The 17,619-nt window shown below is 41.3% G+C and overlaps 2 protein-coding genes across 2 annotated transcripts in view; both read right to left on the bottom strand.

Moving 5' to 3' along the window:
- Nucleotides 1-967: 967 nt before the first annotated feature.
- Nucleotides 968-10,187, bottom strand: smim29 (small integral membrane protein 29). The gene is made up of 5 exons (XM_080733176.1): nucleotides 10,152-10,187; nucleotides 7,685-8,073; nucleotides 5,045-5,073; nucleotides 3,737-3,842; nucleotides 968-1,354 (listed from the first exon to the last, which is right to left on the bottom strand). The coding sequence occupies exons 2-5, from the start codon at nucleotides 8,033-8,035 to the stop codon at nucleotides 1,286-1,288; spliced, it is 555 nt and encodes a 184-aa protein (XP_080589302.1). The 5' UTR covers nucleotides 8,036-8,073; nucleotides 10,152-10,187; the 3' UTR covers nucleotides 968-1,285.
- A 4,527-nt stretch (nucleotides 10,188-14,714) lies between these two features.
- The window catches only part of LOC308291822 (neurotrypsin-like), a 76,137-nt gene continuing 73,232 nt past the window's right edge, over nucleotides 14,715-17,619 (bottom strand). The window contains exon 14 of the mRNA XM_080733954.1: nucleotides 14,715-16,546. Within this exon, the coding sequence (XP_080590080.1) occupies nucleotides 16,298-16,546 (249 nt within the window). The 3' untranslated portion in view covers nucleotides 14,715-16,297. The remainder of the gene's footprint in view (nucleotides 16,547-17,619) is intronic.

The following is a 17,619-nucleotide window of genomic DNA, read 5'->3' as shown; positions in this document are numbered from 1 at the left end:
GCATAGCCCCAAGCATGGCTGCAGGAGGAGCTCGATTGTGTAGACAGTAAACGGATGGGTGGAAGGTGCCTTGGAGAAGGAGAGGCGCTGACGTCACCTCTGCTTCATGCACGGTCTGCATGAGCTATCAGTGCACGAGTGGTGACTAGGGAAGGTTAGACGATCGCCGATTTTCGGATCAAAAGCTTTTATTCCGGTTTTAAAGACAAAGTCCGGGAATGTACAACGTGGCTGAGAGTCCCTGGGGGGATGTGCGATATAGTACGGTTTTAACATTAAGGGGCTCCCCTTGGCTTAGAAGGTGTTAATATATATTTTTTTTAAGTGTCCAAATAAATTCCAACTATTATCAAATTATCTCGCGGCACCCCTGGACTGGTGTCGCCCGTCACCCACTTTGAAAACCCCTGACGTAGAAGCTTTAAACGCGTCGCATCGCAACGTGTTTTGAGCTTGTAGATTTGTAGATTTTTTTTGCTACTGTTGTGTGACAGGAATACTGAATTACTTTTTTATTTTTATTTTTATTTTATTGGAATCCTGAAAAGTTATATTTGTATTTAATTTCAAAGGGGGGGGGCATTAAGTGAAGATGGGGGCCGCATGTGGCCCTCGGGCCGGCAGTTGCCCATGTATGATCTAGACATGGGGTCTTCAACGTTTTCAGGCCAAGGACCCCTTAGTTGAGAGACAAGAAGCAGGGACCCCCCACAACCTGTTAATAGCTTCCTCATAGTTTGACACCACAATCATCAGTGTATTTTGGGTTCATGTCAATTTGAGTTTTCAGATATTTGACCACTTGAACCGTCAATACTTAATAAACTTGACCTTTCACTCAGTACTTAGTCAGCTCTTTTTCCCCTCTACACCAAAGCTTTTTGCCGAAAATAGCCGATCAACAAGCTCACAACGCCTCGCGCTGCGAGGCGTTGTGAGCTTGTTGATCGGCTATTTTTTGGCTAAAGTTCTCCCAATATGAACGCTCGGGTTAAAGTGGTTAATATAAAAAAGGAGGAAAACAAGTTTATATCACACAAAGATTTGGGGGACCGCCTGTAGTAACTCTGAGGACCCCCTAGGGGTCCCAGACCCCCCGTTGAAGACCATTGCTCTAGACTGTATGACGGACAGACAGTCTGGCCGCGTGAGACTGACAGGGGCCCAACCCTAATGATGATGATGTCACTATGACCGGAAAACAAATCAAATAAAAAAAAGTAAAAATGATACAATGTTGTGCGAGCCTTCCTCGTGATCGTCCACATCCTCACTGCCACTCATATCATGTGTGGACGTCTTTGATCAGCAGAGGGCGCTGTTGTTGATACGATCTGGCCCAGCTCTGGACCACCTGCAATGAAGACATAAACAAATAAAAAGGGGTAAATTATGATAAAACACATTATTAGGTGCAGTTTGTACTCAGCCTCTATTAATGTGATTATTGAAGGGTTCTGTAAGTGTTGTCTTTAGGTTTAAACTAAATGTTACAATGTTGTAAAGCTCTATATTGTGACAGTAAACATTGCTATAGAGTGTTTGGTAGCACTTTACAATAATGACCTGTTATAAATCATTTATAAACATTTATAAGCAGTTTATAGATGAGTAATAAACATGAACAAACTGTTTATTGACATTTGTAAATGTTTAACTAAACATTTATAACTGTTTAAACACCATTTACATGTTATTAGTAAGGTATTAGTAAGTAGTAAACTAATCATGAATAAACCATTTATATACATTTGTAAATGCTTACTAAATCATTTATAACCAATGCTAAAATTCACATAATGTGTAGGTAGGAATGCATTTACAAATGTGTTGTTCATGTTTAATATACGCTTTGTAGATGTTATCAAGAGCCCTAATGTAAAGTGAAGACTATTCATTGCGACCATCAGGTTGCAAGTTACTATGAAAACCTCCCCCGGCTGTCTGTCAGTCCCTCCGTCAGTCTGTCCGTCACGTCACGTCACATCACATCACATCACGTCACGTCACATCACGTCACGTCACACTTTTGGCCCTACTCTTATCTCCGGCACCGTTTCCCCTATCCATGCCAAACTTGCCAAACTGCTATACATGAACAAACATGGAGGCCACATTAACAGACAGTTGTAAATAATGAATAGTCTTCACTTTACATTAGGGCTCTTGATAACATCTACTAATGATTTATAGATATTTAAGGAATGTTTTACAAAGCATAACCATGAACAAACAAGGAGGCCACATTAACAGACACATGTAAATAACCAGTAAGACTCCCTAATTGGGAGATAACCAACCTCATGGTGGCCCTAGAAGAGGGGCATGTGAGAAATCAGGGGCGGAGGTTGTGGTTTGGCAGCCAAGGGAGTGTGTGCAAAGTTTGGCATGGATAGGGGCAACGGTGCCAGAGATAAGAGTAGGGCCAAAAGTGTGACGTGACGTGACGTGACGTGACGTGGCGTGACGGACGGACATCCGGTGGAGGTTTGTATAGTAACTTGCGACTTCACGGTCGCAATGAATAGTCTTCACTTTACATTAGGGCTCTTGATAACATCTACAAAGCGTATATTAAACATGAACAACACATTTGTAAATGCATTCCTACCTACACATTATGTGAATTTTAGCATTGGTTATAAATGATTTAGTAAGCATTTACAAATGTATATAAATGGTTTATTCATGATTAGTTTACTACTTACTAATACCTTACTAATAACATGTAAATGGTGTTTAAAACAGTTATAAATGTTTAGTTAAACATTTACAAATGTCAATAAACAGTAGGGATGGTCCGATCAGGTTTTTTGGAACCGATCACCGAGCACCGATCACAAAAGTTTGATCACCCGATCCCGATCAATCACCGATCCGATCAAGTTATTATTTATATTTTCTAAATGTTAATGTTTTAACTTTATTTCATTCATTCACTCATGAATTAATTTATATATTTGCCTTATAGTTATTTACCAGCATTACTATGTATTTATTATCATAGCAGTAACTAATTATTCCTTCAGCACTGTGGAAATCAATACCCCAAAATGGCCTCAAGTGGGCATACTGAACGGCTGGTTGATCAGATGCACCGATCCGATCGGATCGGTGAATTTACCTTTTGATCTAAACCACCGATTATCGCCGATCATGCTTTGATCGGCCCGATCCGATCCATTGCCGATTGATCGGTAACATCTCTAATAAACAGTTTGTTCATGTTTATTACTCATCTATAAACTGCTTATAAATGTTTATAAATGATTTATAACAGGTCATTATTGTAAAGTGCTACCGAGTGTTTGTTCAGTAACAGTGTTAAATAGCTCTATATTGTGACAGTAATCATTGCTATAGAGTGTTTTTTTCATTAACAGTGTTAAATAGCTCTATATTGTGACAGTAATCATTGCTATAGAGTGTTTGTTCAGTAACAGTGTTAAATAGCTCTATAGTGTGATAGTAATCATTGCTATAAAGTGCATAGCCGTGTAAATAACATAATTTATCAACTGCCAAAATCAACACTGGTTTGAATGTAACTGTGTTTTACCTTGGGGGTGTTATGAGTGATATTGTGACCTGACTCTGTGCGTGACCATGGTGTGTGTTATAAGTGACATTGTGACCTGACTCTGTGTGTTACCATGGGGGGTGCTATGAATGACATTGTGACCTGACTCTGTGCATTACCGTGGAGGTGTTATGAGTGATATTGTGACCTGTCTACCTTGGTGTCCTCCTCCCTCCACAACATCTCCTGCTCGGCCTCGTTGACCTCCTCTGAAGGGTCGTAGGTGTAAACAGGCAACAGCTGGTGTCTGAGTCTGTCCATTCTGAGGAGAGAGAGAGAGACTTTTAGGCGCCGTTCTCACTGCGTTTTTGCAACGAGAATTCCGCAAAAGGAAAAGTCAGATATGCCTTCCGTTCAGACGACAACAGCATTTTCGAGTTGGGTGGAAAAGCTGACTCCTCTTTCAGAGAGAGGAGTCAGCTAGGCAAGGGGAGAGAGTCTCTCCCCTCGCGTCACCGTGTGAGCAACAGAAACGCAAGAAGCAACAACGCATGTGGGAGGCGATGAGCCGACTCAGCGCCGTTACCGAGTTATGTGAATAATGTAATAATAATAACTTTATCGCCAAAAAAAAAAAAAAAGTTGTCCGCGGTGGCGGAAAGAAGTGGCCGAGCGGGATGCGAACCCGGGGCGCATGGATCGAAAAAACGAATCCTTAATCACTCGGCCACCAAGCCACAGTGCTGAGGAGGGCATTCAGTATGTATTAGTAGGAGAGAAAAAGCCTAGCAATCTTGCCCACATGCGTTGTTGCTTCTTGCATTTCTGTTGCTCATACGGTGACATGGACACTACATAATTTTGGCTGCATATGAACGCTTGATAAAAAGCAAAACGCAACGGCGCGATATCCCGGGACCTCGCCGTTTTCTCTACAGAGCGTTGCCGTATGTAGGTCCTCACATAATAGGTCCTCACTAATGTTCATAATAAAATAGCACAATTTCTTTCTATTCAGTCTGGGTCTCATAGGAGAGCTGTCAAATCCTTCTACCGGTGACATCATCGTTTGACAAAAAAATATTAAATAATATTTTTGAAAAAGAATATTTCGATTTTTATTATCACGAGAACAATGGCTTCCACTTTAACATTGCAACTTTTTCAGGAATAGAAAGCCTGCAGTTTTTATTAGCTTGCATTTCCCATTGATGATGTCACCGGTAGAAGGATTTGACCCACCCACAGCTCTCCTATGAGACCCAAACTGAGTAGAAAAAAATTGTGATATTTTATCATGAACATTAGTGAGGACCTATTATAATATATATGAAGATAGGTTGAAAAGTGGTGGAGTGCCCCTTAAGTATTATGAGCTGCTTACTTTCACTGCATAAAGAGAGTAGCGTTGAGCAGTGGAAAAGCCACTATATTTGACTGTAGGACATTCATTGCATCAGAGAACAAATGTTATACAATGAATAGAATAGGGATTAATAAAATAATAATAAATAAACAGCTTACCTTCGTTTCTTCCTCATGTACATGCAGACCTAGAGCACAGAAACACAGAGTCAGCACACATGAAAAGCAGACACGGAGCGTAGCATCAGAGATTCCACAGTCTCTGGACAAGCATCATCAACTCAACATCCGTGTCATGTCCATCCGTGTCAGGATTTCACAGTGTCATGTCAGGCCAGAGTCTACCATTCAGTGGCTGTCAGTCAGAGGTCATGGCCATGCTGGCTTGTAGGGATGAGACGATATGAACACGATATCATCGCCATGATCAAAATACCCCCGACATCCATTATCCTGGGGCGGAACATTTGCCAAAAAGATAGCAGATATAGCAAACGATAGCAGATCAAAAATAGACGACCTACAAGCTCAAACCGCGTCGTTTGAGCTTGTAGAACGGCTATTTTTTGGCAAAGAGATTTGGTAGAGAGTGAAAAAAAGTTATTTCCAGGTCTGTTTTACCAGAGGGTTTAAAACTTGAAATGGTAGCAGATATGCAGCTCGGCAAATAAAAGGGTGAATTGATTCCAGTGCATGATGGGGGACAATTTCACGATAAATTGAAATCTCCATGATGTGATTTATCGTGAGTGTTTTTTTTTATCACGATAACATCGATTATCATCCCTTCTCTACTGGCTTGTGGTGGACGTTTGGTTCCATTTGTACATCTCAGAGTTAAGGGGTTCCTAGCAAGTAAACTATGCACAAGAAGTTAGGAAACCTAACTTTGGTCCATTATATCTCCCTTTTAATAGTATCAATTGGTATTGTTTTATGTCATTTGTATTGTTGATTAGTCCTCTTTTCAACGGGGTACAGCTTGTAAGCATCGGGTATTCAGTGGAATGAGCAGCAAAGCTAAACGTGTGGGTATCGCCTCCAAAAATTTGCCAAGGCCTGCAATACTGTTCTGCTGGCATTTACTCTCATTGTGGGCTTCCCTGACACCACGTTTACAATGAAAATGGCCAATATGTTTTATTATAAAACATATTGCGCTATTGCGCGGGTACTGGAGAAAATGGGAATATGTAATTTACTGTTATGGGTAATGACAAACATTGACAGTCTTTGTGTGAACCTTCTCATTTATACATTGTTAAACCAAATTACATCACTAACATGACTATTACAACTGTTATTGAATAGAAAGCAATGGTTATTTGCCATTGTGCTGTTTTATTTTTGACAAATAATAACACAATACTGTTCTGCTGGCATTTACTCTCATTGTGGGCTTCCCTGACACCACGTTTACAATGAAAATGGCCAATATGTTTTTTTTATTTTTTTTATTTTACTTCTGATTGTGGGAGAGTGCAATCATTCAATGCACCAAGCAACAAAGGTGAATACCAATACGGAACAGTAAAAATTGGGTGGGCGCTACCCATATGTTTGGCTGTGCTGCTCATTCCAAAAATGCCCTATGAATAAAAGTTGTACCCTGTTGTAAAGGTAAAAATTATTTAAAACACAATACCAATTGGTATTATATAGGGGAGATATAAAGGACCTGACTTATTGTGTGTAGTTTAAAATGTTTGAGATCCACTAGTCCTAGTGTACTGCTAATGTGCCATAGATAGATTGATTGATTGACTGAAGTATTGAACAGTTTCATGACAGTACAAATCACTGCTACAAGGTCAACTAAAAGGAGATCCTAGTAAGCTTTTTGGCTTATTTACACAGGAACCACTTCATGTATCTCATATATATATAAAAAAAGAAACCTGTGAAACGTTAGAGAATGAGATTGAAAACACTCTCAATGCATTTCCATATTCAGGGTTAGTTATCAGAGGAGACTGGAATATGATTTTTGGATAATAACAGGGACTGTTGGGGCCTGTAGTTTACTGCCTTGTTTACTCTAAGTCACTATGGATACAGAGCGTTTGATAAAAGCCTGCATTGTCAATTGTAACAGAAATCACATCCCAAATAATCATAGGAACTTTCCTTCGAAAACCACCCCTGGATTCTACTTCTACAGTACAAGCTCACGTTCCCGTCCCCAACGTGAGCTCGCAGAAGAAGAATCCCGGGGTGACTTTCTAAGAAAAAAAACATCAGGGCCTAGTCGGTGGGCCTTTAACCCAGGGGTTCCCAAACTTTTTTGGCTCGGGGCACCCCTATAAATATTTTTTTCATCCGAGGCACCCCTACATTATTATATTCATGGGGGGGTGGAAACCTTGTATGTCCAAAACCGTTCGTTTTGTATTTATCATCTATAAAATGTACTAAACTAGTGAAAACAGCCGATCTATAAGCACACAACGCCTTGCATCGCAAGGCGTTGTGTGCTTGTAGATCGGCTGTTTTCACTAGTTTAATGTGACAGTCTTGAAAACTTGTTTGAAACTTGGAGATACGAGGTTTCTGCCCGACGGTGACGATATTTTAGTGATTATGTTGCGAGGAAAACGTTGAGATAATAGCCATTTTGGTTAAAACTGACTGAAAAAAAAAAACTTTGTACCACAAGTATAAAATGATCCTAAATATTTGTGTCCAAATAAATTCCAAATATCATCAAATGATCTCGCGGCGCCCCTGGACTGCTGTCACGGCACCCCAGGGTGCCCCGTCACCCACTTTGAAAACCCCTGCTTTAACCCCTTCACTCACCACGGCTGCGGCGATGGCGGCGACGGCGAGTAGGAAGAGCGGGACCAGGACGTAGCTCACGGTGGAGTCCCCTCCGCGCACCGAGGGGGGGGGCGTCGTACTGTTCATGGCATGTACGGTAGGGGAGGGGAGGGGGAGCAGATCCCCCCCCTGCTCTGCTCCCCCTGCTCTCCGTCTGACTCTCTCTCTCTCTCCGAGACCCGTCTCTCTCTCTGGCCGCTGTCTCTCCCTCTCTCTCTCTGCAAGTCCTCTCCCTCTCTCTGGCTGATGTCTCTCTCTCAAAGGCCTGTCTGTCTGTCTCTCTGTCCTCTTCAAGCGTCCTCTCGCAGCTTCTGGCTCATCCTCCAGCATTCATGTGACTGCCACATGCCCCGTAATCACTGTGAAATCTGTCCAATCGGGGAGTGGCACGCACGCACACACACACACACACACGCGCGCACACGCACGCGCACGCACACACACACACACACACACACGCCGCACACACAGGGTACAAGGGTTTATGGCACGGCATGCGTATTTAAAAACCATACACATGCAAACAACAGTGTTTCGTGCACGATTATTATGAGATATGAGATATAGTCACATTTAAACATTATTATTATTATGAGATATAGTCACACATAAACGAAGGAACAACACTCTATAAAGTGGACAAAATACATTAAAAAAAAGAGTCCAAAGTTTTTAGGCTACGCCGAGTTCCGACGATGGAAGTAAACAAATCAAATTGAATTAATCTTTGGAGCAGTGTTTTTTCTTTTAGCCTTATAATTTTTATCCCACGATTTTGTAACCCATTTTTTCACCCAGTGCCAATTGCCTAAGCTATGTAATCCTGGTCTCTGCTCTCCCATGAGGAGTCTAAGTTGTTTCTTTTCACCTGCCAGGGGGAATGATAGCCTATTTAGATGACTAAAACTAGACTAAAAAAAACAAAACCTTTCAGATGAAATATGACTAAAACTAAATGGAAATGTATTCAAAAGACAGACTGAAACTAAATGAAAACCCACAAAGTCAACTGTTTGTGGGTCAATAATGACTCTTTGTAACGTTTCTCCCAAATAAGGAAGTCAAATAGAGATTGTGACATTTACATCCAAACATGAGGTAAAAACAGAAGCAGTGACAGAGGAGTGGGTAAATTATTATTATTATTATTATCAGGCAACTTTATTTAAAAGTAAAACCATGACGACGATGAGCATTACTGAGCCGAGTTCACGTGACCAGAAAGAATGCCTTATGTTGTGTGCATTCATTCATAATGTCTGTCTGTCTGTCTGTCTGTCTGTCTGTCTGTCTGTCTGTCTGTCTGTCTGACTGACTGATCATGTTTATGACTGATGTGTAGACACACACACACACACACACACACACACACACACACACACACACACACACACACAATACTCGATATTAGGGAAAATGCCATTATTTAGGCCCATGTATTTTTATCATCATCATAATTTGTATTAATATTATTATTATTATTACAGTTACATTATATACAGTATGAAACAGAGCTGCTACCTTTAAATGCATTTTGAGAAAAAATAATGCTGTTCCAAAAGCTTTATACCCTGTATATATAAATAAAATGTCACAATGCGACATAGCTCTGTTTACGAAATGCTGTACCCCCTCCCAATGTATTATGTTCCCCATTTTCAACTGTTTTTTATTTTATTTGTGACTCTTGCTATTGCAATGTAAACATATGTTTTCTCATGCCAATAAAGCTCCTTTGAATTTGAATTTTATTATTGTTGTTGTTGTTGTTGACAGTGCTAGTGAGTAGTGACCATTATTATTACAGCTGTTGTTAACTTGTTACTACTATTATTAGTGAATAGTGAGATAGATATAATGCTAATGCTAGGCTAACACAACAACACTCATTCATGTGGTTACAAACAGCTTATAAAGCTGCTTAATAATGAATGTGACATTAACTATAGTGGTTAAAAGATAAAGGTGCTCATCTAAAGAAACTGTAAACATTAGCCGTTGTCCGTTTATAAGTATATAAAAAACAATAACAAAAAAAGAGCAGATCTACAAGCCCACAAGGCGTAGCGAGCGCGACGCCTTGTGAGCTTGTAGATCTGCTCTTTTTTTCGACGTCGCCGGGCTTTCTCGCAGCACCCGCGGAAAGCACCGGTGTCTATCGTGGACCAGAGCGGCGCACATCCGGTCTGGAACCCGCCCACCTGTATCCGTATCCGGCTCATTCTCCCGCACACATACATCGGCCATGGCCCACAGAGCGGATCTGATGATCCCAGACTCTAAACTCACAGCTCTAGTATATAACCAAGGAAATAAAACTACCAAATATAACGACGTTGACATTAAAATAACACATTATATTTAGTTATTTTCCTGAGTTTTAAACAGTAACTAAATTATGATATGGTTATTTATGATTGTTATAGTTTAATAAAGAGATTCTCACCGTGTAGCCAGGGTTTGTTGTTTCTGCTGTGAAAACTATAAACAACACTAACCTAACCCGGAAGAGACGGGGACACGTGACCACGTGACCAAAACAAGGCGTGGCCTAATATTTAAAGCCAGACCATGACATTAGACATACAAGACCATAGCATCAGATATAACAGACCATAGCATCATCAGATATAACAGACCATATCATCAGATATAACAGACCATATCATCAGATATAACAATATAACAGACCATAGCATCATCAGATATAACAGACCATAACATCAGATATAACAGACCATATCATCAGATATAACAGACCATAACATCATCAGATATAACAGACCATAACATCAGATATAACAGACCATAACATCATCAGATATAACAGACCATAACAGAGATATAACAGACCATAACATCATCAGATATGGATATAACAAACCATAGACCAGTGTGTGGAAAAAAAGGGTTTAAGGAGTGGGCACATCAATGTAAAATGTGCTATTTTATCCGGAATGTTTAAAATTGGCTATTTACATAAAAATAAAGTCAATTTTCAATGATTTGAACACGTACAGTACCTAATCATTATCAGACTTAAATTCACTGTCTTGTTTATATGCCCCAAATCACGCGATATATACAGGTTTTGTAGCAATTGTAGAAATATTAGACCTTGTCAAATGTTCAGTAATTTCTAACGATTTAACATCGAGGTGTCCACCAGGGATGTCCATACGAGGCAAAGACTTGGTTTTACCCTTTTTCTGTTTTTTTCTGTTTTCCACACCATTATAATGTTCTTATTTTGAGCATAAGACCCAATTACTGAATGTCAAGTGTCCAGGTTTTCTAATATGTATTGTATGACACTGATTTACTATGACAATAGGAGTCCAACTAGTAGCCTACTAGTGGTTCTCAAATGTTTTATGTTTTATGTTTTAAGGACCAGTTAACTCTGAGAGTGTACAAATGGAACCAAATGGACCCTTACAGGTCTGTAACTCTGAGAGTGTTCACATGGAACCAAATGGGCCCTTACAGGTCTGTAACTCTGAGAGTGTTCAAATGGAACCAAATGGACCCTTACAGGTCTGTAACTCTGAGAGTGTTCAAATGGAACCAAATGGACCCTTACAGGTCTGTAACTCTGAGAGTGTACAAATGGAACCAAATGGACCCTTACAGGTCTGTAACTCTGAGAGTGTTCACATGGAACCAAATGGGCCCTTACAGGTCTGTAACTCTGAGTGTTCAAATGGAACCAAATGGTCCAGTTACAGACCTAGTATGGTCATTCAGGGCTATCTCTGTTTCTGGTAATATTATTTTCTTCTCATTTGTTAAAAAAAAAAAAAAAAAAAAAAAAAAACACTCTCTTCTTGGTGCCCACTCTTCCTTAGTAGGCTACCCACTCTCTTCTCAGTGCCCACTCATGTCAAGGACCCCCAGAATGATATGTATTTGGCCACGGACCCCCATCGCAAAATATGTTGTTCCAGGGACCCCCAGAAGCAAAGATTTGATTTTGGTCTATTCTGCATCTCACCAATCTGGGAACCATCGTCAAAGAAAGGGCGACACCTATCGAGGCTGTCTTGAGAGATTAGCATCTCACAGACTCATTGGGAAACGTGCAGTTGTGCGAAAGAGGTCGAGTTTGTTTTAGGGTGAGTTTTCCTGTTACCTCGCATGAGGGACACGGACGGAAGTTACTTTTGCTGTGTAGCTTGCTTTGCTACATTTCTCTGTGGATAGCTTCGCTGGAGCTATATTTCATCGAGAGTAGCTTGTAGCTTAGCTTATTACATTTTCCAAGTAGCTTGCCCATCACTGGGTACAGCACAGTACAGTTGAGTAGAGTACAGTACAGTGCAGTACAGTACAGTAAGGTACAGTACAGCACGGTACAGCGCGGTACAGTACGGTACAGTTTGGGACATTACGGTACAGTACAGTACAGTACAGTACAGTACAGTACAGTACAGTACAGTACATGGTACAGTACAGTACAGTAAGGTACAGCACAAATGTTATTGAATCAATTCATCATTTAAATAACCTGTCCCGTTCAGCATAAATAGCTGCAATGACACTGGGTGACCAGAGGGCACTGCTGTGCAGCCTAGCCACACCAGTACGACAGGAACAGATTTACAAGGGCACTGTTGTGTAGACTAGACACACACATACACAGAGTATAGCTGCTCAGATTCACTGCTCCACTTCGAACCAAGGTTTGATTGGTCTCGATCTTGACTTGGGTCTTGACTTGGACTCGCCCCCCTTGGACTTGGTCTTGACTTGGACTCGCTTTAGGTGGACTCGACTTCAACACTACTCTTCTTGGTGCCCACTTTACCTGTTACCAAAATAACTGAATGTCACATTGGAAATGACAATGTGTTGGTGGCCTGTAATACTCACTATGTCCACCAGAAGGAAGCATACAGAGGATCAACTATCGAGGTGTGTGTGTTTGTGTGAGCTAATCTAAGCTAACGTTGCTGTCTGTAACGACTGGTTACACTTTAGGGTTTTTTTGAGGAAATGTTTGGTGGATAATAGTATGCACAACTCTAAAAGAACTGGTGCACTATTGTGTTTGGGATCACCAAACTAGGTACAAGCACAGGGCACCATGAAGGGTTAATCCTGCCCTGACTCAAGTACTACTTAAATTTGGAGTAGCTTACATTGCTCCAAATGTAATCTACATGCACATGCATTGCTTTTTATACAGATAATAGGCAGTAGAGTATGTATACCAGTAAGACTCCCTAATCGGGAGATAAGCCATCGTCAGGTCGCATGTCTGTAAAAAGCAACCTCATGGTGGCACTAGAAGAGGGGCATGTGAGAAATCAGGTGTGTGGTTGTGGTTTGCCATGCAGCAAAGGAGAGTGTGTGACAAGTTTGGCATGGATGGGGGGGGGGGGCAATGGTGCAGGAGATAAGACTAGGGCCAAAAGTGTGGTGTGACGTGACGTGACGGACAGATACACTGGCGGAGGGACTGACTGACTGACTGACTGACAGACAGCCGGTGGAGGTTTTCATAGCTAACTTGCGACCTGACGGTCGCAATGAAAGAATGCAACTACAAATTGTAATGCTATGCACTTGTGTTTGTTTGCAACTGTATTCAATATGGTTTTGAGGTGTGCAATAAATAAAATACTTTATGTATTTGTATTTAACACCAGTAAGACTCCCTAATCGGGAGATAAACGACCGCCAGGTCGCATGTATACACAAATTGGCACTGGTTCCTGGGTGTAGGGGGATGTGCGTGGCAAATGTATTGCTTAGGTAGGGCCGGAGAATATGTTGGTGACATGAGTTGCGAGATAGTGTGTACCACTTTGCGTGACTTTTAGGCAAGATCAGTAGGAGCCGTGTCCATTAATCTTCTTCTTCTTCTATCCCATAACCCCAGAGGGTCCTTGAGGCACCACAGAAACCACGTGCCCCAAGCATACAACCCTGATTGGCCAACCCTTGAAGCTGTTTGAGGAAATAGAATCTCAATGGATCGGTGCCAGACCGTACTACAACACCACTACCGCCAGGGGGTGTTGTTGTGCTCGGTCTGGTTTATTAACCAGGCAAGTGCCGTGTAGAAGCCATGTTCCATTCTGCTTCCATTACCTCTTGTCAAAACTGCCAACCTAAAGGTAAATTTGAAAATAATTTCTTGTAATGAGACTCTATGGGAGGGACACCAGACCCGAGAACAAGGGGGTTGAGTGCCGTGTTTGCCTAGTGTTGCCAGCCTCTATCACACACTTTGTTTTGGGAAGAGGGTCTGGGATTTCAGGTAGAGTTTTCATTTCTGGGGTTTGCCCCAAACCACGTGCCCCAAGCCTACAGAAACTACGTGCCCCAAGCATACAACCCTGATTGGCCAACCCTTGAAGCTGTTTGAGGAAATAGAATCTCAATGGATTGGTGCCAGACCGTACTACAACACCACCACAGTCTGGTTTATTAACCAGGCAAGTGCCGCGTAGTAGCCATGTTCCATTCTGCTTCCATAACCTCTTGTCAAAACTGCCAACTTAAAGGTACTCGGTATGTTTCAGCCTTCCCAGAAATGTACTTCAGCAAAATTAAAATATTTTTGCATGGGAAATGTACTAAAAAAAGAGTGATCAAAAAAATAATGTAATACTCAAAATCTTTACTTAAAGGGGAAGACCACCCATTTTCAATATTGAACTATGTCATTAATATACCTTAGAGGAGTTGTGTGGAAATAAAAAAAAAAGTTTCCCCTCTTCTGTGAACTGGAGGATTGATTTTAAGGTTTGTATTGTAAAGTATAATGTGTGATGTCATCAAGTTGTGATTTGCAATACAAACCCCAAAATCAATCCTCCAGTTCTAGGCAACACAACTCCTCTAAGGTATATTAATTACATAGTTCAATATTGAAAATGGGTGGTCTTCCCCTTTAAGTGCAGTGCTCAAGTAAATCTACTGTCCACCACTGATCATGTGTTGTGTGTCCTTTTTATGTATGTGTTTATCCGTTTATCTGTTAAGGAAATAATGCAATTACTCAATCAAGTACATTTTATTGTTTTTTTATTGTTTTTTTTTTCTAATTAACAGCAGGTCAAGACTGATACAACACCATTCACCCAGCAACTCTCCCACGAGCAGCAAAAACTCTCCTCGTGTTAATATCAGCGTAATATCTCCATGTCCAGCAGGGGGTGCACTTGTACGCCTCACGCTACAGAAACAGGAGATGGTCTCCCATGCCCTGCGGGTCACATGGCTCAGAAAAGCTTACTTAATGACTTACTAACTACTTATTACATGTGATAATGCAATGTTTAAACACACCATTTAAAACAAAGCTTACGTAATGATTTACTTACTACTTATTACATTGTGCTAATGCAATGTATAAACACACCATTTAAAACATAAAGAATACGGTAATAATGCAATATCAATACTGCAGTGGAAGGCCTTTTGTCACAAACTCTGTAAAGGGATTTTTCACTTAGGAAAAAATCATCTCTTTATCGTCTACTCTGGCTTTTGTGGGCACCAGTTTTTAAGTTGATCAATTCAGTACTTAGATACTTCATTTAGTATCTTTTCATCAAGTCCGTAACGCGGTGCGCACGCGGAACATGCACAATCCGTGCACGATGGACAAGCTGCGACAACATTAAAAAGTAAGAAAAACTAAAAAAGCATTCGCTAGTTAGCTTAAAGCTTTGGAACACTTTGACGTATCAGCATGCATCTTTTGTCATCTAGTCCTTACCACAGCATGCACGCACATCGTGCACGATCCGGGCACCATCAACAACGTTAAGAGATGAGAATATTTCTGGGGCAGGGATCCCTCAAAGTCGAAGTTTAAAGAAAGCAGTCAATGAGTTAAAGGTGTATTCAGTGATAATGAAAGTGGCCGGGGGTCATCTTGTCTTACAGCATGGAAATGTTTAGTTTTTTTATAGATTTTCTTCACCATTATAATGTTCTCATTTTGATCATTTAATTAGACCCAATCCCTGAATATCGGTAGGCCTACGTCTCCTGCTTCAGGATATGTATGATACTGATTTACTACGAGACTGTGGCATTTTATGAATTCAGTAGTTTACAATCTAGACATTTAGCAGACGTTCTTAATTCAGAGCGGCTGTGGTTCTCAAAACTTGTATTTTGACTATCATAACTAAACATCATAACATAACTACGGCCATACTCTACCCTGATTGGTCGAGGACTGGCTGGCCACCTCTGAAAACCGAATCTAGCTATGCTCGCAACACGGGCCATGGTGGAAGTCCTTATATGGTCAGCACACATTCTAGTGAGGAGAATGAATGGAAAATGTACTAAATATATTGTTATTCGAATGAAATACAATCACTGAATATACCTTTAAAAACTGTCCGGGGATTTCCCAAAAGCCTAAAATGATCCAAAGTATCCCTAAATATCCCTTTAACAGCAGGACTAAAACTAAATGGTGTGTTGATCAAAAGACTAAGACTAAGACTAAATGAGAATTTGTTGTAAAAATTAACACTGTTATTGACTAACGTCAACTTATTATGTCATTTCTGCATGAAGGTGAACTTGAACCTGTCCCACAACATGCTTGCTTATCACTGATCACTCAGTGGAGGTCTGGTTCTGATCATGAGTGTAATCATAAACAGCATCATCATACATGGGTGTTTTTGACTCATCAAAGTCGTAATCATAATCACGGTGATCTTCATCAATCCAGGCCAGGTATCTGTGGACATCAGCGTAGACACCAGGGCTGTCGCTGTTAGTACAGGGAGGCCCGAAGCTCACCAAACCAGCCAGGTAGTGAACGCCATCCTGTTCACACATCAGAGGACCTCCTGAATCACCCTGAAGAGACAGACAAGTAATACAGTCATTACAAAGACTTAAACATAACTAGAGTAGTGCCTGAGCGGTGGAGTGAATGATCCTGTATTTCCCTAATGGGACTGATCGAGTCTGGTGACCACGAGAGAGACGGGTGACAGCCGTAATGTAGACGGCACCCGGGAGCAGGTTAGCGCCCCCAGCCTGTGTCTTCCGTGAGGAAGAAGCCCAACAAACCCACGGTTAGGCCTTTAGGAGGGCCATTCAAGCCGCAAGCGGAGCCTGCAGCACCACCGTTGGGCGAGGTGGAGCCTGCCCAAGTGAGGATATGTCCAAGGTGCATCCATGCAATGTTTTCTTTTTCGTAATAGGATAAAAAATACTTTGCGGTCCCAGGCTAAACTGAAGGGGATCTCGGAGAAGCAGTGGGCCCCAGAGGCGAGGTGTGCAGGCCCACTGGTGTGTGGACACGCTGGATTTGGAGGAAAGGTCTCCCTGATCAGAGCCAGAGTGGTTCATTGTTGTTGGACTTCTGTGCCAGTAATGGAATGACCATAACAAACACCATGTTCAAGCATAAGGATGCTCATAAGTGTACTTGGTACCAGAGCACCCTAGGCCAAATCGATGTTGTAGTCATACAAAAAGTGGCAGGTGCTCAAGTCTGAGAGGGGCACCTTTTGCCAACACCCAGAGGGCGCCTGTGAAATCTTTTGGCACATAAATAGCCATATTTAGAGGAATATTGCATTTTAAAATAACACTAGGAATACAGGATTATACTCAGGGGTGCACATACATTTTGTGGGCAAGCACCTGAAGCCTACAATGCAAGCGTTTCAGTGCTGATGTGCAACAGTGCTATATGAATATTTTTGGTGCATTTAAAAGCAATGAATAGATGAAGAACTAGGCCTATGACTGCAGTGGCTGTTTGTGCTGCCTCCTCTCTCCATCCATTCATTGATTGAATGTCAGTGGACATGTGCCGGCAAGGTTTCCATTGTGCTTATACTTCGCTGCGCGTGGTATCGCGCACCAAAAATAGTCGATCTACAAGCTCACCACTTGTAGGTCAGCTATAATTAAGCAAG

The sequence above is a fragment of the Nannobrachium achirus genome, assembly GCF_963921795.1.
Source record: "Nannobrachium achirus genome assembly, chromosome: 9".
Taxonomy (NCBI): domain Eukaryota; kingdom Metazoa; phylum Chordata; class Actinopteri; order Myctophiformes; family Myctophidae; genus Nannobrachium; species Nannobrachium achirus.
This window is presented reverse-complemented; position numbering and strand designations above follow the sequence as displayed.